The 23,067-nt window shown below is 45.7% G+C and overlaps 1 protein-coding gene across 1 annotated transcript in view; it reads right to left on the reverse strand.

Annotated features, from left to right (window-relative positions):
* The window catches only part of GNA11 (G protein subunit alpha 11), a 28,809-nt gene extending 20,381 nt beyond the window's left edge, over positions 1-8,428 (reverse strand). The window contains exon 1 of the mRNA XM_015824642.1: positions 8,286-8,428. Coding sequence (XP_015680128.1) covers positions 8,286-8,421 — 136 coding nt within the window. The 5' untranslated portion in view covers positions 8,422-8,428. The remainder of the gene's footprint in view (positions 1-8,285) is intronic.
* Between the last annotated feature and the right edge of the window lie 14,639 nt (positions 8,429-23,067).

Genomic DNA, 23,067 nt, shown 5'->3' on the forward strand with positions numbered 1-23,067 from the left:
GTTTAAAATTAATTAAAAAGAAATATTTGAATCTGTTCCAATTAAAAGTAATTAAAACCCCTTTAAAATCCCTTAGGCCAGTCCCGCAAGCTGGAACAACCATGTCTTGAGGGCGCGGCGGAAGGAAGGGAGATCAGGGATCACCCTGATCTCTGGGGGCAGTTCGTTCCAGAGGGTGGGAGCTCCCACAGAGAAGGCCTTATGAAGGCTGTTCTCTCCGGGGCAGTTTTAAACTGGCCAGAAACCTAGAATTCCTGCCACTAATTTCAATTACTACATTATGGCAGGGCAAAGATGGCCAAAGTAAGTGGTAACAAACAAGGCCTGGTGGATGCACAGTCTTTATAGAGTTTTCCTCAGGTACATGAGAAGTCACAGTGGCCAGCCTTGACCTCTGAATGGCAGGAAATGTGAGGTTTGTGGACTATCTAGATCTGGTATAATAAATACTAGGAACCTCGCTTTTAATCCCCGTGTGATTAATAGAGCAATTCTTCCTGCCTCACCCAAGCTAAAACACCAGCCAGCCACTGATTGCAGCGATCCCGGGACTGGACAAGATCCACGCCAGGTCGTCTCTGCCAACCTGCTTCCTCTCTAGAAATTAAAGCCAACAACTTTGGGATATGTTTACAGGACTTCACCAATTTTCTTCCTATGCAAATAGAAGATAACGCTTCTAAAGGAAGCACACCAGCGCTACTTTATAGGAGTACTCAACACTTTTTTTGGCAGGGCAAGAGCGAGTGGTAAAAATTAGCAGCTTATGCTGCATTTTTTTTTAAAAAAAAAAATATATGCTCACAGAATAACGAGCAGATTTTTGCTTTGGCAAACAGAGGACAGCCTAATTGGAAAGGCCTATTCTTTTCCTTCTCACGCACACACATCGACACTGGCAAGCCAGGACTTGGGGGGGGGGGGGAAACTTTGTAAAAATGATGACATTTTAAGGATTCTCCAGTGGACTGGGAGGGAATCCATGCACGTCGTAACTTCCTCCAGATGATGCTACTGCTCAGACAGTGACAGACTGGCAGGGCTGAGAGTTTTGCTCATAAGCATAAAATGTGAGCACATTTAATAGAGTGGCCAACAGTCAGAGTGCTAAATATTCTTCATAACCATGATGAGGCTACTACCCGACTTTCTATATTCGGTAAACAAAAGCAAAATAGTGTAGCACACCTTAACAACTCTCAATAGTTCAAAGTAATTATGTTTTAAATCAGGGGTAGTCAACTTTGGCTCTTTTATGACTCGTTGAGTTGAAGTCCACGAGTCATAAAAGAGCCAAGGTTGACTGCCCCTGCTTTAAATAATCAGAAATGGTGACAAGTGTTATATACAAAAATGGTTTTTTAAAAAATGGACATTATTTCTATTGGAATGCCTGCAATCAATTTGTAGGTGCCCCAAGATATAAAAATTGCCCCAAACTTGCCAAAACTAGCAATTGCCTGCCCAGGATTCCACAACATTACAGAGTTCTTCTTGCCTGAAGTTTTGTGAGATTTCAAACAAGAAAACGAAAACTGTGCAACTCTTCAGCCATTTGTAAAGTATTTTGTAGCGATCCCCTGGAGGTGTTACAAGTGCTGCATTGCCTAACCATCTTTTTTTTTATGTAAAACACTGCAAATTGTTGAAAAGGGCTTTTGCATTATCTTCAGAACTTTGCGTGATAATACAGTTCTGAAGGTCATCTAAATAAAACCTTTTTTTTAAAAAATTAAACTTTACAAATACCAAGAAATGCTTCACTCGGTCAACCTAGAACAGTGGTTCTCAACCTGTGGGTCGGGACCTCATTTGGGGTCGATCGACCATTTCATGGGGGTCGCCAAGCAAGGCTGTCCGCCATTTTTTTTGTCCGCCATTTTTCCCCCTTTTCCGGTGGGTGCCTTACCTCCCTTGGGCTGGGCCAGCTGGTGGTCGGCCTCCTCCGTCTCTGCCGCTTGCCAGCTACGCCTCGGCCGGCGCAGGGTACAGAACCACGCATGCGCGGCGCTCCCGGGCAGGGAAAGTCCTCGACTTACGACCGGTTTAGTCCTCGACTTACGACCGGTTTAGTCCTTGACTTACGACCGGTTGGTGTCACGGCATTAAAAAGGTTGAGAACCACTGACCTAGAAATTCCGTACAGATATAAGCAGCGGAACAAATGGGGGCCACCAACAGGGCTCTATTTCAGGGGTCTCCTAACTTGGCAACTTTAAGATTTGTCGGCTTCGACTCCCAGAATTCCTCAGCCAGCCATGCTGGCGAGGGAATTCTAGGAGTTGAAGTCCACAAGCCTTAAAGTTGCCAAGTTTGGAGAGATCTGCTCTATTCTCTGGTCTGAATAGTAGGAAGCCTTCTCTTAGCTCACTTGCTAAGAATTCAATAGCCATGTCACTATCTCAGAGAAGTCAAGTAAACAATTCTTAAGGCTGGTAACTGCTGTGAACTTATTTACAAGGGTTTAATCATATATATCCATTCCAAATGTCAGATCAGAATATTTCTAGTATATATATATATATTAGCTAATATATATATTAGGTAAAAAAGAATGCATTTCTAAGAAAAACGGTCATTATTTCTTAACAAAACAGCACCATGCTTTCTATCCCAGCTGAGCAAAGAGATACTTGACTTGTCACTTAAGGGTTACTAACAAATGCAATCATAAGGACAAGGGGCAAAACAACAACGCCAAAGAGCACAAAACAATCTAACACAATATGGGTGCAAGTGATTGTGTACAGTCGTAAGACAAGATCTGAGGGGATTTCCATGACCGTTCTGCCTAGCAACCATGTAGGATTTCTTTCAACGTTTTAAAGAAACGCCTAACAGTAACTATCCATCCGTGTGTCTACGTAATTTTAAGAGATGCAAACAAATATCATAGAATAAAAGATCCACATTATGAAAACAACAGTGTGTATTCAATTAACCTTTTGCTCACTTGCTTTCAATTAGCCCTCCTCTATAATCTAATAAGCTATTTCAAAAAAAAAAAAAATACTGCTCTGCAAATTTGTTTTTTAGCCAACTGCCTTGATTATATGGAGACCAATTTTTAAATAATGGGTCCTTGCCAGGCAGGCTGAAAAGAAATTCTTGTATCTTCCAGGGATGGAGAAGAGTTATTCACTGCCTGCTATTTCATATTCCACTTTTCATGCTCTTTGCCACAAAATCCAGAACTGAAGTTAACACACCAATAACTATGTCTGTAACTTAAACTGTCATAGAAACACAGAGTCAAATACTTATCAAAGTAAGTATATTTCAAAAGTAATGTTCATTATTGGTGGGTTGTTTTTTTTTAAAAAATGAACGTTTCCTCTGAATCCATTCAGATAAAATACACAGTAATGCTAATATTATATCATACTACACAACAATAACTAATAGCAAAATATTCACTAGAGGTAAAAGAAGCACGACAATCATTTGGATGAGAGCTAAAGTCTGGCAAGAAACAAGAGTGTGGAACCAAAACGCGAGAAGGCAAAGCTTAGTGATGGGGAAGACTAATTGTTACAATAATGATATAAAACAGTGTTTCTCAATCTTGGCAAGTTGAAGGCGGATAGACTTCAACTCTCAGAAGCTAGCTGGGGAATTCTGGGAACTGAAGTCCATGCACCTTCAACTTATCAAGGTTGAGACACACTAATATAAAAAGATGTAGTATTATATCTGGAGATTTCCTGTTCCACAACTATAATAAGCCCCGATAATGCAACAGAGATCCACATTTCAAAACTTCTCTTTTCATAAGGAAAAATTACCATGGAAAAATATTCATTAGATTTTGAAAAAGTGTAAAATATTGAAGTGTACATTCCTTGATAGGTTTTTTGCCCTTTAGTTCTAGGCTATATAAAAGAGAACACCAATTTAGTTGAAAATTAATTCAAGGAGTGATGGGACTGCATCCCTAATTCAAAACAGGGAACCAATCTGAGTTAAATCTGAATCCAAGACTCTTAGGAGCAACAGAGATTTACAAATCAGTTCTGCACATTTTTTTTAAAAAAAATGTTCTATTAACACCAACACCTTGGTCCTATAAGATCTGAGGTGACAGAGATTTGTTACCCCCAAAGGGTTATTTCAACTAAGAAATGAATTAAGAGTGCAACTAAAGAAAATTCACTATTCTGTGAACCCAGAATGCAAAGTCTGATGTTTATAATTAAGAAAGTCACCTGTTGCCCAACGCAGGCCTTAAAAGGCATTAAAACCAAACCTCCAAGGCAGAAGCCCCCAAAACAAGAACATAACCCCTATCAGACCTATGTTCAGCCTGATTCAGGATTGGAAGCTAAAGTTTAAAACCGCATCCTTAAAAAATGTTGCTAAGGCTTAAAGTTCATAAATATTTTTTCCTCACCTGAGCATGTTTCATTTGGAACACAAGGCAGGCAGGCAGAAGAGAAGCAAAAGAAAAGGCTGCATGAAGCTGTATGGGAGGACTCACATCACTGCAAACGCCAGTGATGAAGCTGTCAAAAATGACATATAGGAGGAGGAATAGCTCAATAGAAAAGAAAGGAGAGCAAATTCCTTTGAAAGCATGAAAGACTGAAAATAAGGTTGCTAGGTATGAGGAAGTAAACAGCACTGGCAGACACTGTACCAAAGGAAAAGTCACCAGAAAGGGTGGAGAGGAGGAGAGGATAGAGGCTTTATACTTCATGCTTTTGAGAGGAAGGCAAACATTCCACACACACACAGATGGAGACAATTATGAAGGGGGTGACTTTGGAACAGGGAGGGGGGGCAAAGAAAGGCCCATGTAAGATCCGTTTAGCTAGGAAGCAGGATATAAATTATAGAAAAACAATACCGGAAGGAATCTAAAGGGTTGCAAACAAAACTGTAAAGGAGGATGGGCAGGACAGATGTCTTATATTCTATGTCTGCTGTAGGTTTTTGTTTTTTGTTTTTTGAGAGAGAGAGAGAGAAAGAGAGAGAGAGAGAGAGAGAGAGAGAGAGAGAGAGAGAGAGAGAGAGAGAGAGAGAGAGAGAGAGAGAGAGAGAGAGAGAGAGAGAGAGAGAGAGAGAGAGAGAATGAGAATGCAACACTTATATAAAAGGAATATGGCCAGTAATCAGGAAGAGTCCCTTACTACTAGAGGGTTACTAGCTAGGGCAGGGGTAGGCAACCTTGCTCTTTTATGACTCATGGACTTCAACTCCCAGAATTCCTGAGCCAGCTATGCTGGCTCAGGAATTCTGGGAGTTAAAGTCCATGAGTCATAAAAGAGCCAAGGTTGCCTACCCCTGGACTAGGGAATATAGATCCCAGAACATCCACATCATACAAGATAGTGAAATCATAGCCTTCTCCATCAAGATTCTGATTGTACCTGCTCTTCTTGATACCCGGTTCCTCTCCCACCATACTTTGGACCACACATCTAATAATTATTGCCAGGGCTACTTCAAAACTTCTCTGTTTCTTAATCAGCTGGTTCTGTTTAAGAATTGCCATCCTCAATCTGCATGAAGCCTATCAACCAGTTCTCTTGCCTTATCAAATTATGCTCTTTGTACTTTTTACCATCCCTTTTCTGGAAGGAAGAGGCAGAATGATCCACAAGGCCAGAAAAGTGTAAGCTCAAACACCAAGAAGTATTTTCTAAGAGCTGCAAGGATAGTAGAATATTAATCTCAGAAATTAACGGGTAATAAACTCCAGCAATTTTTTTTTTTACAAAACTTACTGCAGTTCCTTACATTATAATATAAAACTCCTGCTCAGAGTGCAAATGGACAGAGTTTCCTTTATAGGCTGTGAAGAGTTTGATGTAAATCAATGTAACTTCCTCCCCTCTCCTCTCAATCTTTTTTCTAAACAAACTCAATATTTCGGCATTTGAGATATTATTAAGTATGTATACTCAACAACAGCCAGGCAAAGCAAAGTGCAAAACAAACTGACCATAATGTACATTTAAAAAAAAAAAAGCTGAACATCACAGAATTAGAATAGAGAAAACACTTGGGAAAGTGACAGAAACAAGGCTGGTTGGAACAGGATGCAATGCCCCACAAATAATATAAAAAGAAATTGGATGGCAGTGAGCGAAAGTTACAGAGTCAAGATAGAAAAAAAGGGTGCAAATGAGGATATAAAAATCCTCAAGATTTTAATGCACACAAATTCTAGAAAACTCTTCCTCTTGCCAGTTATAGTTGGTTCGGTAAAACGTCACACCATCAATGATCAAACAGGCCCAGCAATGACCTGCTCAAAACGTTGAGCTGATCCCTCAGGAAATGAGGGTGAGGTGGAAATAGAAGCCAAATAAATCCCACCCTAACATCGCATGGGATTCAGAGGATGGAGGAATGACAAATGGCAGGAAGAGGAGAAAAAGGCCCTTGCACAGATTTCCACTTTAAGAAACTTCTGGGGAAGTGTTGGGGAGGAAATGAAACTCTCTCCCTTTGACCTACCTCAGAGGGCTGCTGTGAATATTAAAGACTCACAAAGACGATGAATGTCTAAAAGAAACCAACCCCTCCCTATTTAGGGGTATAAAAGTTCTCCTTAAGAAGAGGAGTACCTGAACTGTCCACCTGGACAGCAAAGAAGGCTTGAACTCCCCCCCCCCTTCAGAGGCCTGTCTTGGCTCTCTTCCTTGTGGGGATGAAAAAGCAGAGGAAGAAAGAGTGGGAAAGGACCCTTGAGACACACAGCCTGAGCAGGGAGGAGCAGGGAGATGGCAGGGTGGATTAGACAGAAGCAAAGAGAAAGGCAGGCAGGGCAGCCACCCTGGAGAGAAAAACATCTATCTCATAAATACCGTTAAGGAAGGAGAAAAGAAGAAAAGCCACCTGAAACCAACAGGACCCAGAGAAAGTGAGGAAGACAAACATCTACCAGAAAGGAAATAGTAAGTAGAGTAATAAAGGAGGCACATAGAGATACATGCAAACAACTGCAGATGCATGTCTGTGTATATACACAATACTGCATATATCACACAACTCTATAAATGCATGTATAATAATCGCATATTTAATATACATATAATTGCATATATACAAAATGAGTATATACATCTCATACTTACGATTGCACACACATGGTCACACAGATTTATACATGATTGCACACCTACAAATGCTGGTATATATCATATATACACACACATGTATACATATAATTGTGTGTATACATCACAGACAGACATCACACGGGTATACCAATAATTGTGTGCACGTGTGATATATACAATTATATGTGTACAGGTGATATATGCAGACATGCATATATCACCTGTACACATATAATTGTATATATCACACACCTGTACATACATGATTGCAAACATATATACTTGTTTGTATATATCACATACACGTGTGCATATAATTGTGTATATGTATCAGACACATGTACACCAACAATTGTGTGTATATATATCATATACACATGTACACCAATTGTGTACATATCATACACATGTATATATAATTGTGTGTATATATACACATAATTGTGTGTATATATCATATACACATGTACAGCAATTGTGTACCTATATCATATACACATGTACACCAATAATTGTGTGTACATATCATATACACATGTACAGAAATTGTGTACATATATCATATACACATGTACAGCAATTGTGTGTACACATCATATACACATGTACACCAATAATTGTGTGTACATATCATATACACATGTACACCAATAACTGTGTGTACGTATCATATACACATGTACACCAATAACTGTGTGCACACATCAGGCATGTATATATCACATGCACACACACGTATACCTATCATTGTATACATCGCGCGCGCACATACCTGTATATACATAACGACTGCAAACATATAAACCGCATATCTCCCTTACGGATGCGTTTAAATCACCCGGCCATGTATACACAGACACACGTGTCAGCGCACAGGGATGTGCACACGTAGCCCTCCGGGGACCCGAACCCCGAGGGGTGCCCTTCCCAGCCCCGAGGAAAGCAAAAAAGCCGCCCGATGCCGAGGAGGAGGAGGAGGGAAGCGGGGAAGGAGGACCCCTCCAGCCGGGCGTCGCTCGAGGCGGGGAAATGCGCAGCAGAAATAAGCCCGGCCGAGGAGCCCGGGGGGGTGGGGGTGGGGGGAGGGGAGCCGGCCTTTCCGGAGCGTGGGGGAGGGGGCCGGCGGAGGGAGGGGGCCTTCCCGCCCCGACCGAGGCAGCGTCGCCTCCGCGTTTCCTCCCCGGGAGAGAGACAGGCCCGCCCGGCCGCCGGACTGACCGAGCAGGAGCAGCTTGAGCTCCCGGCGGGCGTCGCGCTTGTCCCTCCGCAGCTGCTTCTCGATCTCGGCGTTGATGCGCTTCGACTCTTTCACCTCGTCGCTGAGGCAACAGGCCATCATGGACTCCAGCGTCATGGCTGCTGCTGCTGCCACCGGCACGGGCGGAGCCGCCGCAGCAGCCGCCGCCACAGAAGGCGGCGGCGCAGGACGAGGAAGAGNGGCGGCGGCGGCGGCTTCGCGCTCCCGGCCGCCCGGCCGCGGTGGCGGCGGCGGCGGCTCCGGCTGCTGCTGTTGCTCCGCCGCCCCCTCAGCGACGGCGACCCAGCCCCGTGACGCCAACCCAACTTCCCAGCTCGCCTCACAACACGCGGTCAACCGAACCTTCCTGCGAGCACCAGCGGGGACGGACGGCGGCCGCGCCCAATAGGAAGGCGGGCGCGCGCGCGGGCGGGTGCGTAACGGCTCCCCCCCCCCGCCTTTCCCTCCAACCACCACACAGTGACTGACAGAAAACACCGGACAGGCCGGATTGGACGCGCGGGGGAGAGACGCGACGTGGCCTGGCCAATGGGCGAGCGAGCCCCCTCAGGCGGAAGGCGGGGGCAGCGGGGCGCCGCCGCTGAGCAGGGAAAGGATTGGTCCCGCCGGCCGCACGACGACCAATCCGAGAGGGGAGGAGGGGTGGGAAGAAGTCCGAGGGGTTTTGGTGGCGTGTGAGGAGGCAGAGAGGGTTTTTTAATTATTATGTGGGACCCGCCTTTTTTTTTTTTCTTTTTTTTTTTTTTAAAGCAAGGTTGGTTGTTAGATAAGAGATGGCGGGGAATATACGGTCTGGGCACTTGGCTGGAGTACGGGTGCGCATGCGCCGAGTGACTGTGGCCGCGCAGCACTATGGGCGGGTGGAGGACTTGGGGGAGCGAGTGGAAAGGGCTAGAGGAGCCCAAACTTTTTTTATTTTTAAATAGTGCCTCTGTCTATGTGCAGAGTGAAGTTCCATCTCTTCCTTGACTTTTCCAGATTCGATTTGCCAGATTTAAATAGAACCCCTCACAAGGCTTAACAGGCACCTATGCACAAGGCCTGACTTGCGCCTGAGGGTATTGTGTGAATCCAGTCTATTTGATGAGTGTACCTTTCAAGGGCACATCCTTGGCTGGGGCCTTGATTTAAGCCAATTTCTGGGTTTTCATAAGACGTTAGAAACAACAGATTAAAACGGGTCCTCAAACTTGGCCCTTTTATGACTTGTGGACTTCAACTCCCAGAATTCCTCAGCCAGCGTGCCTGGCTGAGGAATTCTGGGAATTGAAGTCCACAAGTCATAAAAGGCCCAGGTTTGAAGACCCCCTGGGTTAAAAACATGTAGATAAGATAAGATAACCTTTATTGTCACACAACCGCACACATCAAAAATGAAATTTAGTTGCCCGTTCTCAAAAGTGAAACACATGACACACATCTAAACATACTATATACAACATATGTATAGACCCACACCCCTACATATACATAACAAATAAATATTAAATACTATCTATCTTGAATATATAACGGAAGGAGGAAGCTTGAGAGTTCACAAGATTAATGCTGTAAGGAATAAAACTATGGCTGAATCTGGATGTTCTGCTTCGGATACCACGGAGCCTCCTCCTCCCAGAAGGTAACAAGGAAAACAGGTCGTGAAGAGGATGTGTAGTGTCCAGACAATCCTGCTGACCCTGCTCAAGCATCGTTTATATGCCATGTCCTGGATGGGAGGGAGGGAACTGCCAATGATCTTTTCGGCCATCCTCACCACTCTGCACCGCCTTCCTCTCTGAAGCAGTGATGCTTCCAAACCAGACTGTGATGCTGTATGACAGGATGCTCTCGATCGTCCCCCTGTAGAAAGTGGTAAGGATAGGAGAAGGAAGATGTGCTTTTCTCATGCGACACAGAAAATGCAGGCGCTGCTGTGCCTGCTTCACCAGTGTCTTGCTGTTGAGCGACCAAGCCAGCCTACTTGTTAGCTGCACACCCAGGAATTTGATGCTGGTAACCATCTCCACAGGTGAATCATTAATGCACAAAGAAGTGTGGCTGTGCCTGCCTTTTCTGAAATTGACAATGATCTCTTTGGTTTTTCCAGTATTTAAAACTAGGCTGTTTTCCTTACACCAGTTCACCAACCCCTCAACCTCCTTACGATAAGCATCCACATTGTCATCATGAATAAGACCCACTACTGTTGTATCATCTGCGAACTTCACAGTATGGTTGGTGGCAAACCTAGCACAGCAGTCATGGGTCAACAGGGTGAACAGCAGCGGACTTAGGATGCAGTCCTGAGGAGAACCTGTGCTCAAGAAAATGATATTAGAGGTATTTGTTCCAACTCGCACATACTGGGGCCTGTTGGTAAGAAAATCAAGAATCCAGTTGTGCAAAGGAGTGTTTAAGCCTAAAAGGCCCAGTTTGTCTACTAGATGCTGGGGAATGATTGTGTTAAACGCCGAACTAGTCTTACAACAGTTCATTTAGTGACCATTCAAAGTTACAACACCACTGAAAAAAGTGACTTATGACCGTTTTTCACACCTATGACCGTTGCAGCATCCCCATAGGCAAGTGATCAAAATTCAGAAACTTGGCAACTGACTCGTCTTTATGACCGTTGCAATGTCACAGGATCATGTGATCACCTTTTGCGACCTTCTCCCTGTTCCTATCATGTTCTCATGACATTGCATGAGAAACATGAAGCCCGTATTTTGCATAACCCAGGTAGGGAGTAAAGCAAAAGGATGGTCTTCCCAACACTCATAATAATAATAATAATAATAATAATAATAATAATAATAATAGTAGTAGTAGTAGTAGTAGTAGTAGTAGTAGTAATAGTAATAGTAAAGTTGGAAGGGACCTTGAAGGTCATCTAGTCCAACCCCCTGCTCAGGCAGGAAACCCTATACTATTTTGGACAAATGGCTGTCCAGTCTCTTCTTAAAAACTTCCAGTGTTGGAGCATTCACCGCTTCTGGAGGCAGGTTGTTCCACTGGTTAATTGTTCTCACTGTCAGGAAGTTTCTCCTTAGTTCTAGGTTGCTTCTCTCCTTGATTAGTTTCCATCCATTGCTTCTAGTCCTGCCTTCAGGTGCTTTGGAGAATAGCTTGACTCCCTCTTCTTTGGGGCAGCCCCTGAGATATTGGAACACTGCTATCATGTCCCCCCTCGTCCTTCTCTTCATTAAACTAGACATACCCAATTCCAGCAGCCTTTCCTTATATGTTTTAGCCTCCAGTCCCCTAATCATCTTTGTTGCTCTTCTCTGTACTCTTTCTAGAGTCTCAACATATTTTTGACATCGTGGGGACTAAAACTGGATGCCGTATTCCAAGTGTGGCCTTACCAAGGCCTTGTAAAGTGGTATTAATACTTCACGTGATCTTGAATCTATCCCTCTGTTAATTCAGCCTAGCACTGTGTTGGCCTTTTTGGCAGCTGCAGCACACTGCTGGCTCATATTTAAATGATTGTCCATTAGGACTCTTGAAGACCCCCACTCTTGAAGACCCCCATTTCTTCAGCAATCCCACTCACCACTCAGTCCCATCTCCTCGTTTTTCCAGGATAGCCTTTTCGTGTCAGCAGAGGGCGCTGTGGCTCTTCTGTGAGACAGCCTTTAATAAACCAGGGTTTGTTTCAGCTATTCTGAAGAATTTTAGGGAAGAGAATCATCGCCTGTTGGAGCATCTCCCTGTATTCTACTCTGGGGCAAAGGGATCTTGAAGAATCCCGCCTCTGGTTGAACACCCAAGAACAGGGGTAGGCAACCTGGGCTCTTTTATGACTCATGGACTTCAACTCCCAGAATTCCTGAGCCAGCCATGCTGAGGAGAAATGGAGAGGTTTCCATGCTGAGCCATGCCAGCTCAGGAATTCTGGGAGTTGAAGTCCACGAGTCATAAAAGGGCCCAGGTTGCCTACCCCTGCCCTAGAAGAAGGGAGCCCACCCCCTCTGGTCTCCCTCAGTGTTTTTCAAATGTGGCCTTTTTATTTATTTCTATCCCGCTTTTATTATTTTTATGAATAACTCAGGGTAGTGAACATCCACCATACCCTCGTTTTCCTATTTTCCCCATAACAACAACAACCTTGTGAGGTGGGTTGGGCTGAGCAAGAGTAACTGGCTCAAAGTAACCCAATCTGCTTTCATGCCTAAGAATAACAAAGTTGGAAGCGGCCTTGGAGGTCTTCTAGTCCAGAGTTCAGCTCATTCCCCTCCCCCGCTACCACTTTTCTAGAATGGTCGCGTACCACCTGCCAGGTGCCAATGTACCACAGGTGGTACCCGTACCACTGGTTGAAAAGCCCTGATCTAGTCCAACCCTCTGCTCAGGCAGGAAACCCATTTCAGACAGATGGCTGTCCAGTCTCTTCTTAAAAACTTCCAGTGTTGTGAATAGGTCATAAACTGGTAATGGGACACGACCCACAGGTTGGGGACCCCTGTTTTAGTCCAACCCCCTGCTCGGGCAGGAGAACCTATATCAGGAGTCTTCAAACTTGGCCCTTTTATGACTTGTGGACCTCAACTCCCAGAATTCTGGGAGCTGAAGTCCACAGGTCGTAAAGGGGTCATAATTGCCCACACCGATTTAAGGCATCAAACCATAAGCATGTTGGCTAGGGAATTCTGGGAGTTGAAGTCCACAAGTCATAAAAGGGCCAAGTTTGAAGACCCCTGAACTATATCATTTCAGACAAATGATTGTCCAATCTCTCCTTAAAAACGTTCAGCGTTGGAGCATCCACAACTTCTGGAGGCAGGTTGTTCTGTCAGGAAATTTCTCCTTAGTTTTAGATTGCTTCTCTCCTTGATTTGTTTCCATCCGTTGCTTCTTGTCTTGCTTTCAGATGCTTTGAAAAATAGCTGGACTCCCTCTTCTTTGGGGCAACCCCTGAGATACTGGAAGACTGCTATCGTGTCCCCCCTCGTCCTTCTCTTCATTAAACTACACATGCCCAATTCCAGCAACTGTTCCTTATTATGTTTTAGCCTCCAGTCCCCTGATCCTCTTTGTTGCTCTTCTCTGCACTCTTCCTAGAGTCTCAGCATCTTGTTTATATCATGGCGACCCAAACTGGATGCTGTATTCCAAGTTCCGTTGTTAACTTCAAACATTAAAGGGTTTTTAAGTCAAGGACTACCTGTACTTAACGTCTATGTTTTTACACTGTTTTGGTTATGCTGCAAAATTGCCTGGCCAGGCATCGGTTTTTAAAGCACGGTAAATAAATAAGAGTGGCAGTCTTTTTTCTTCTTTTCTTTTTTTCCCCAGCTGACTCAGCAGCTGTGGGTGGCAAAAGGCTACCCGAATTAGCTTGGGTGGCACGTTTTTTCTTTTGCTTCCAAAGCATCCTTGGTTCCTCCGCCTCCCCAATTTCAAAGCGGGGGGGGGAGCTCTCCACCGAAGGTTTCCTCCTGAGACCTTCGCTTGGGACTGAATGAAATTCCAGGAGGTGTAAAAACACTGAAGAGAAATCACGGAGAGACAAAAGATGGCCCATTCAGACATGCTGGTAGCCCCCCCCCCTTGTCCTATCAAAGCATAGCCAGTCCACCTTCTGGGGGAACGACCAAACTTCAAAAAGCCTTTATCTAAATCCCTCTGGGGAAGATCCCTTCTCAGTTCTGATCTCTGATACCTAGAAGCAAAGGAAAGGTTTTATTATTTTTTTTCCCCTTGAATAAGACACAATTCTCACGCTCCTCTTGATGGATCTGCATCTTAAAAAGCCCAGGAGATAGCAGGGGGAAAAAAAGCTTGAATGCCTCTTCCATGCCAGGAGGGGAGCCTGTCACTCAATGAATATTTTAATTATTTTTTTATCTTCTGGCCCACGAGCCTTACAAGCGACCCAGAGGAAAGAAGGACCATAAGAAAGGCTGAGCGCCAAAGAATTGAGGTCTTCGAACTATGGGGCTGGAGAAGACTCCTGCGAGTCCCCTGGACTGCAAGGTGATCAAACCGGTCAGTCCTAGAGGAGATCAACCCCGACTGCTCTTTAGAAGGCCAGATCCTGAAGTGGAAACTCAAGTCCTTTGGCCACCTAATGAGAAGGAAGGACTCACTGGAGAAGAGCCTGATGCTGGGAAAGATGGAGGGCAATAGAAGAAAGGGACGACAGAGAATGAGGTGGCTGGAGGGAGTCACTGAAGCAGCAGGCGTGAGCTTAAATGGACTCCAGAAGATGGTAGAGGACAGGAAGGCCTGGAGGAACGTTGTCCATGGGGTCGCGATGGGTCGGACATGACTTCGCAACTAACAACCACAAAATTCTTCCACTGATCTGCATCCCAGAGAGCCCGCATTGCAATACAGGTAGTCCTCGACTTATGAGCATCCGTTCAGCGACCATTCAAATAGCACTGAAAAAAATGACTTGTGATCGTTTTTCACACGTACCACCGTTGCAGCATCCCCAAGGTCACGTGTTCCAAATTCGGACGCTTGGCAACCGGCTCATATTTATGATGGTCACCGTGTCCCGGGATCACGTGATCCCCTTTTGCGACCTTCTGACAAGCAAAGTCAACAGGGAAGCCGGATCCACGTAACAACCGTGTTACTAAACAACTGTGATGATTCCTTTAATAACTGTGGCAGGAAAGGTCATAAAATGGGACAAAATTCAGTTAACAAATGTTCTCACTTAGCAACAGAAATTTTGGGCTCAATCGTGGCTGTAAGTCGAGGACTACTTATTTATTGCCGGGTGGCAGGTGGGCGTGGCCCACTGGGTGGGTGTGGCTATGGTGGTCATGGCAGACTGGGTGGGTGTGGCCAAGGTGGGCATGGTCACCTCGATGTTGCTCATGGGGAGGGACGCCTGTGGGGGCCGGGCAGGGTCGGGAGAGATCCAGGGGGTCTCTGGCAGATGGGGTGGTGGGCAGGAGGCTCGCCCTGCGGGGTGAGGCAAGGCCAGGCGAGGCAGGGCAGGGGTGCCATTGCTGCAGGGCAAGGCGGGGTAGGGGCCAGGGCGGCTGCTGCCTGACACCATCGGCCCCGGCACACAGAGGCCAGCGACTGCATGGGGGCCGACAGTGTCCATCAGCAGCCACAGCCTACCGGCCCCTCGACTGGTGCACTCTGGGGCTCCGCATGGCGTGCCCGCAGAGAAGACTCTGAGTGCCGCCTCTGGCACACGTGCCGTAGGTTTGCCACCACTGGTATAGGGTTTCCTGCTTGAGTAGGGGGGTTGGACTAGAAGACCTCCAAGGTCCCTTCCAACTCTGTTATTCTGTGAAAACTGTACGGATGTCAGAAATCAGCCACCACAACTTCCCAGCACCTTATGAACTCCACAGACTTCCCTGTAGTTGATCCTCTTGTATCATCAGAAGAAGCTCAGGGACCAGTTTCCGATTCGCCCTGTTTTATTTAAGTCAAGGGTGGACAACTATGGCCCCCTTTACGACCTGTGGACTTCAACTCCCAGAATTCTGGGAGCTGAAGTCCACAGGTCGTAAAGGGGTCATAATTGCCCACACCGATTTAAGGCATCAAACCATAAGCATATTGGCTAGGGAATTCTGGGAGTTGAAGTCCACCTATCTTAAGGTATGCTGGCTGAGGAATCCTGGGAGTTGAAGTCCACCCATCTTGAGGCATGCAGGCTGGGGAATTCTGGGAGTTGAAATCCACCCATCTTGAGGCATGCTGCCTGGGGAATTCTGGGAATTGGTCCCCCCATCTCGAGGCATGCTGACTGAGGAATCCTGGGAGTTGAAGTCCACCCATCTTGAGGCATGCTGGCTGAGGAATTCTGGGAGTTGAAATCCACCCATCTTGAGGCATGCTGCCTGGGGAATTCTGGGAATTGGTCCCCCCATCTCGAGGCATGCTGACTGAGGAATCCTGGGAGTTGAAGTCCACCCATCTTAAGACATGCGCGCTGGGTAATTCTGGGAGTTGAAGTCCACCCATCTTGAGGCATGCTGGCTGAGGAATTCTGGGAATTGAAGTCCACCCATGTTAGAGTAGCTAACATTAAGGTGCACTGCAATAGGGAGTTCTTGCTAAACCCACCTTCATCACTACTTAAACCTGTAGTTCCAGTTGAGCCCTTTGACCATCCAACCACCATTGGTCGGTGTTTGAAGACAGCCATCCTAAAATCTGCCACGACAATCACCTTCCATTTTTTCATCCTTTTTGTCCAAGAACTTGGGAATCTTCGATCTCACTCACATACACTCTCTCTCTCTCTCTCTCTCTCTCTCTCTCTCTCTCTCTCTCTCTCTCTCCAAATTTCCATTTCTCAGGTCCTTGGAAGCGGCCTGGAGCCAATCTGGCATTTATTTTCGCAAGCCACAGAGGGGCTGCTTGGAAAGCACAAAACCCACAGCACTAGCCAGCTCCGTAACCCATTTCATGCTGTTTTTTCTTCCTTGGATAACACGCGCGGGGGGGGGATTTCCCTCCTGGTTACTCTTGGCAGGCTGACAAGCTGCCATTTTATTTTATTTTATTAAAGCGATGGATAGGGCCACCCATGTCTGACGGCACGCTGCCCGCCCTCTAGACCTCCGTACAAAGCTTTCAAAATGCCAGCGGGCAGGAAAGTGGAGAGCCCGGGAAGCAGATGTATGATCAGAGGGCGGCTGGTGGTTTCGATCTGGGAGCCGAGCCAGGCCTCCGTCTGGAAACGCTCTTCCTTTCCAGGCCTCTGAGGGCTTTTATCACCTCCTCCTGGATATACAGGGAGTCCTCGACTTAACGGCCACAACTGAGCCTCAGGTTTCTGTTGCTAAGCAAGACATTTGTTAAATGAGGTTTTTTGACCCATTTTTACAACCTTTCTGCCACACTGGTTAAGTTAGTAACCTGGTTGTGAGGTGAACCTGGCTTCCCCCTTGACTTTGCTGGTCAGGAGGTCGCAAAAGGGGATGACAAGACACGGGACACCGCAACTGTCATAAATACGAGTCAGTTGCCAAGCGTCCGGATTTTGACCGCGTGACTACGGGGAGGCTGCAATGGTCGTTTAAGTGTGGAAAACGGCCATAAGTTACTTTTTTCGTTGCTGTTGTAACTTTGAACGGTCACTAAATGAAAAGGTTGTAAGTTGAGGACTACCTGAATATCCTTTCTACAAGTAGACCCACTAACCATTCCCTTAGTGCAGGGGTGGGGAACCTTGGCCTTTTTATGACTGGTGGACTTCAACTCCCAGAATCCCTGAGCCAGCCATGCTGAGGGGAAAGGGAGAGGTTTCCAAGCTGAGCTATGCTGGCTCAGGAATTCTGGGAGTTGAAGTCCACGAGTCATAAAAGAGCCAAGGTTGCCTACCCCTGCCTTAGTGGATGGCTCAAAGTTACAGTGGCACTGAAAAAAGTGACTTATGACCATTTCCCCACTTGCGACCATTGCCGCGTCCCCATAGTCATGTGATCAAAATTCAGATACTTGACAACTGGCATGTATTTATGTATTTCAGGCCACTGTAATTTCAAACGGTCGCTAAACAAATTGTGGTAAATGTTGAAACTCTAGAAAGAGTACAGAGAAGAGCAACAAAGATGATCAGGGGACTGGAGACTAAAACATATAAAGAACGGTTGCTGGAATTGGGAATGTCTAGTTTAATGAAGAGAAGGACGAGGGGGGACATGATAGCCGTGTTCCAGTATCTCAGGGGCTGCCCCAAAGAAGAGGGAGTCAAGCTATTCTCCAAAGCGCCTGAAGGCAGGACAAGATGCAACGGATGGAAACTAATCAAGGAGAGAAGCAACCTAGAACTAAGGAGAAACTTCCTGACAGTTAGGACAATTATTATTATTTATTATTATTATTTAAATTTATATACTGCCCTATCTCCCTTACGGGACTCAGGGCGGTGAACAGGCGATAATAAAAATCACAATAAATATTAAATAAAAGGCCTGCTCTAAAATACCCCATATAAAAACCCCTACCAAAACACAATCAAAACTACGCCAGGCCGGCCACATGGAATAGATGGGTTTTCAAGGCTCGGCGAAATTAACCAGTGGAGCAACTTGCCTCCAGAAGTTGTGGATGCTCCAACACTGGAGGTTTTTAAGAAGAGACTGGATAGCCATTTGTCTGAAACGGTATAGGGTTTCCTGCTTGAGGGTTGAACTAGAAGACCTCCAAGGTCCCTTCCAACTCGTTATTCTGCATTCTGTGTACAGTTCAAGTCCCCTTCTCCTGATCTCTCGTCATAAGATGGTGTGGGGTTTTTTTTGCTGATTGCTTCCAAGCTGATGTTAGCCATTCCAAGTTGCATTGACCAATTGTCCTGCCGTTGAGCGTGCACGTATGTCTTTCAGGAGCTGGGAACCGCTGCCTAAGAGATGAATTTGGGCTTTTTCTCCAACTTTTCACCACAGCGGTGAAAAAAATTAACTCCCGGGGTTCAGGATCCAGCTCAACCCTGGTCCCTAGGGGAGATAATAGCGGGAGCTGCCAAGGGACCAGGAGAGGCCTCCCAGCTCTTGCTGACAGGCTGCTTGAGAAATATATCTTGCATCTTGAGGCGGTAAATGGCGATAATTACGGCTTAATCAGCCTGTAAAGCAAACACTGTGGAGGAGGTGAAAGGAATGGAGAAAAATGGAAGAGGGGCACGGTGGGGGCAATTCCCGCCACACAAGACTTATGGGGTTTAATTAGTTGTAGTCAGTGATAAAGCCAGTAATATAGAAGGGTGGTGGCAGCAGGGGGGGGGGTTTGGCAGAAATGATATGTGATGTTACATCCTCATAGCTCTGCTTCTCTCTCTCCTTTCAGCTTCACCAGAAATCCTTCTCTCTCTCTCTCTCTCTCTCTCTCTCTCTCTCTCTCTCTCTCTCTCTCTCTCTCTCTCTCTCTGTGTGTGTGTGTGTGTGTGTGTGTCTGTGCCTCTTGTGACCAGCTTTATGTTTTGAAACCAAATAGATCAATCAATCAATCCATCAATCAATCAGAATAGAGCTGGAAGGGACCTTGGAGGTCATCCAGTCCAACCCCCTGCTCAAGCAGGAGACCCTATACCAGTGGTGGCGAACCTATGGCACGGGTGCCAGAGGCGGCACTCAGAGCCCTCTCTGTGGACACACGTGCCGTTGCCCCAGCCTTGCCTCTCCCCGTGACCCCCTCCTCACCAGCAGCCCCCCTGGAGGAGAGTCGCCCCCGAGCGTGGCCCACGTGGAGCAGTGCAGCCAAGGACATGGCAGCCAGGCAGCGTAGACAAGACTCTGCCCTCACGCCCCATCGCACACAGTTGATGCTGCGGGGCACAGGCAGAGGGCGTGGCCACCATGGCGCTGCTGGGCTGCCTGGGCGATCTATGGCAGGCCCTGGAGGCGGTGAGTGGCCCTGGGGGCAGGTGGGGTGGGGGCAGGGCAGGGGGTGGAGCAGGCGCGGGACCAGTTTTTGGGCACTCGGTCTCTAAAAGGTTCGCCATCACTGCCCTATACCATTCCAGACAAGTGGTTGTCCAGTCTCTTCTTAAAACCCTCCAGTGTTGGAGCGCCCACAACTTCTGGAGGCAAGCTGTTCCACTGGTTAATTGTCCTCACTGTTAGGAAGTTTCTCCTTAATTCGAGGTTGCTTCTCTCCTTGATAAGTTTCCATCCATTGTTTCTCGTCCTTCTGGTGTTTTGGAAAATAACTTGACCCCCTCTTCTTTGTGGCAGCCCCTCAGATACTGGAAGACTGCTATCATGTCCCCGCTAGTCCTTTTCTCAAGACTTGCCAAACCCAAATCCTGCAATCTTTCTTCATATGTTTTAATCTCCAGGCCTTTAATCATCTTAGTTGCTCTTCTCTGCACTTTTTCCAAAGTCTCAACATCTTTTTTTGTAATGTGGTGACCAAAACTGGATGCAGGATTCCAGGTGTGGCCTTACTAAGGCTTTATAAAGCGGTACTAATACTTCACGTGATTTGGATTCTATGCCTTTGTTCATACAATCAAGGATTGTATTAGCCTTTTTTGGCTGCTGCCGCGGACAGCTGACTCATGTTTAAGGGATCATCCACTAGGACTCCAAGGTCCCTCTCAGTGTTACTGTTTTTGAGCCAGGTTTCGCCTAATCTGTACTTGTACCTTTGGTTTTTCCTGGCTAAGTGTATAAAACCTTGCTTTTCTCCACATTACATTTCATCTTGTTGGATAGGACCCGTTGTTCAAGTCTGCCAAGATCTTTTTGGATCCCGAGCTTGTCTTCTGGGGCATTGGCTATTCCTCAACAACAGATCAACAGAGGGATAGGGTCAAGATCACGTGAGAAGTTAGTACCACTTTACACTGCATTGGTGAGACCACACATGGAATGCTACATCCGGTTTTGGTCACCACAGCACAAAAAAGATGGATGAGATTCTAGAAAAGGGGCAGAAAAGAACAACAAAAATGATCAGGTGTCTGGAGGCTAAAACATAAAAAGAACAATTGCAGGAATTGTGCATGCCTAGTTTAATGGAAAAAAGGGACTAGGGGTGACATGATAGCAGTCTTCCAATATCTAAGGGGCTGGCACAAAGAAGAGGGGGTCAACCTCTATAGCACCTGAAGGCAGGAGAAGAAGCAATGGATGGAAACTAATCAAGGAGAGAAGCAACCTAGAACTAAGGAAGAATTTCCTGACAGAACAATTAAGCAGTGGAACAACCTGCCTCCAGAAATTGAGGGTACTCCATCACTGGAGACTTTTAAAAAGAGATTGGACAGCCATTTGTCTGAAATGGTATAGTTGGGGTCTTCAAACATGGCCCTTTTATGACTTGTGGACTTCAACTCCCAGAATTCCTCAGCCAGCCCTGGGAGTTAAAGTTCACAAGTTCACAAGTCATAAAAGGGCCAACTTTGAAGACCCCTGGACTAGAAAATGTATGATTTCTGACATCCGTAGAGTTTTGAACAAATCCCCTTTAATTCCAGCTTCTCTCCTCTGAGAATTCAGGAAGTGATTGTGATCACAACTAATGTGATCACCTCTGATCATTAATGTTTCTCCCAGCCCTGGGAATCATTCTGGCCAGTCCCGCTATCATGGTTATTCAGAAGTGGTGTTAAGGGAATGTCTATTTTGGATTTCCCCCCCCCCCCCCCCCATAATCAGTATAAGTATTCTTGGGGTTTGGGAAAAGATTGGCTGTTACTCTTTATTGGTTGTTGTTAGTTTTATCAGGTTATTCCGGATTTTTCTTGTCACTATCCACCAGGGGGCAGCAAACATTTAAACCAATGCATTTCTTGCCACATACAATGAATAATGCCCCATGTAGCTAGTCCTCAACTTATGACCACAAAAGAGCCCCAAATTTCCATGGCTAAGCAAGGCAGTTATTAAGTGATTTTGCACCATTTTACGACCTTTTTGCCTCAGCTGTTAAGTGAATCATTACGCTTGTTAAGCTGATCTGGCTTCCCCCATAGACTTTGCCCATTAAAAGCCAGCTAGGAAGGTTACAAATAATAACACGGGACCCAGGGACATTGCAACTGTCATACATATATGCCAGTTGCCAAGCAAATTTTAATCATGAGATCACAAGGAAGGTTACAAATAATAACACGGGACCCAGGGACATTGCAACTGTCATACATACATGCCAGTTGCCAAGCAAATTTTAATCATGAGATCACAAGGAAGGTTACAAATAATAACATGGGACCCAGGGACATTGCAACTGTCATACATACATGCCAGTTGCCAAGCAAATTTTAATCATGAGATCACAAGGATGCTGCAATTGTCCTAAGTGTGAAAAACGACCATATGTCACTTTTTTCAATACCATTTAACTTCGAAGTCACTAAATGAATGGTTGTCAAGTCAAGGACTACCTGTATACTGAAAGCCAACACAGTGCTAGGCTGCATTGACAGAGGGATAGAATCAAGATCATGTGAAGTATTAATACCACTTTACAAGGCCTTGGTAAGACCACACTTGGAATACTGCATCCAGTTTTGTAATGTAAAAAAGATGTTGAGACTCTAGAAAGAGTACAGAGAAGAGTAACAAAGATGATTGGGGGACTGGAGGCTAAAACATACAAGGAACGGTTGCTGGAATTGGGAATGTCTAGTTTAATGAAGAGAAGGACGAGGGGGGACATGATAGTAGTATTCCAGTATCTCAGGGACTGCCCCAAAGAAGAGGGAGTCAAGCTATTCTCCAAAGCGCCGGAAGGCAGGACAAGAAGCAACAGATGGAAACTCATCAAGGAGAGAAGCAACCTAGAACTAAGGAGAAACTTCCTGACAGTTAGAACAATTAACCAGTGGAACAACCCGCCTCCAGAAGCGGTGAATGCTCCAACACTGGAAGTTTTTAAGAAGAGACTGGACAGCCATTTGTTCGAAATGGTGTAGGGTTTCCTGCCTGAGCAGGGCGTTGGACTAAACGACCTCCAAGGTCCCTTCCAACTTTATTATTATTATTATTATTATTATTATTGTTGTTGTTGTTGTTGTTGTTGTTGTTGTGTTGTTGTTTTGTTGTTGTTATTATTATTATTATTATTATTATTATTATTATTTATAACCTGCCCTTATTGAGGATACCACCAAGTCTTGTTCTCTTTGAACCTGGACGTGTGGATGCTGCTTGTTGCAACCTTAAAGAGGGTTTCCTTTTGGGATTCTTTCCCCCCCCTCCCTCCCCTCTTTTTAATTCCCAGTCTGGACAGTTCCCTGGAATTTGCCAGCGGCAAAGTTTTCCTGCTGAGGCATTCAATTTGTAGGCCATTTTTCTCCCCAGAAATCTCAATTGGGCACTG

This window comes from Protobothrops mucrosquamatus, unplaced genomic scaffold, assembly GCF_001527695.2.
Source record: "Protobothrops mucrosquamatus isolate PMUCROS unplaced genomic scaffold, P.Mucros_1.0 scaffold2302, whole genome shotgun sequence".
In the NCBI taxonomy this organism is placed as follows: Eukaryota; Metazoa; Chordata; class Lepidosauria; order Squamata; family Viperidae; genus Protobothrops; species Protobothrops mucrosquamatus.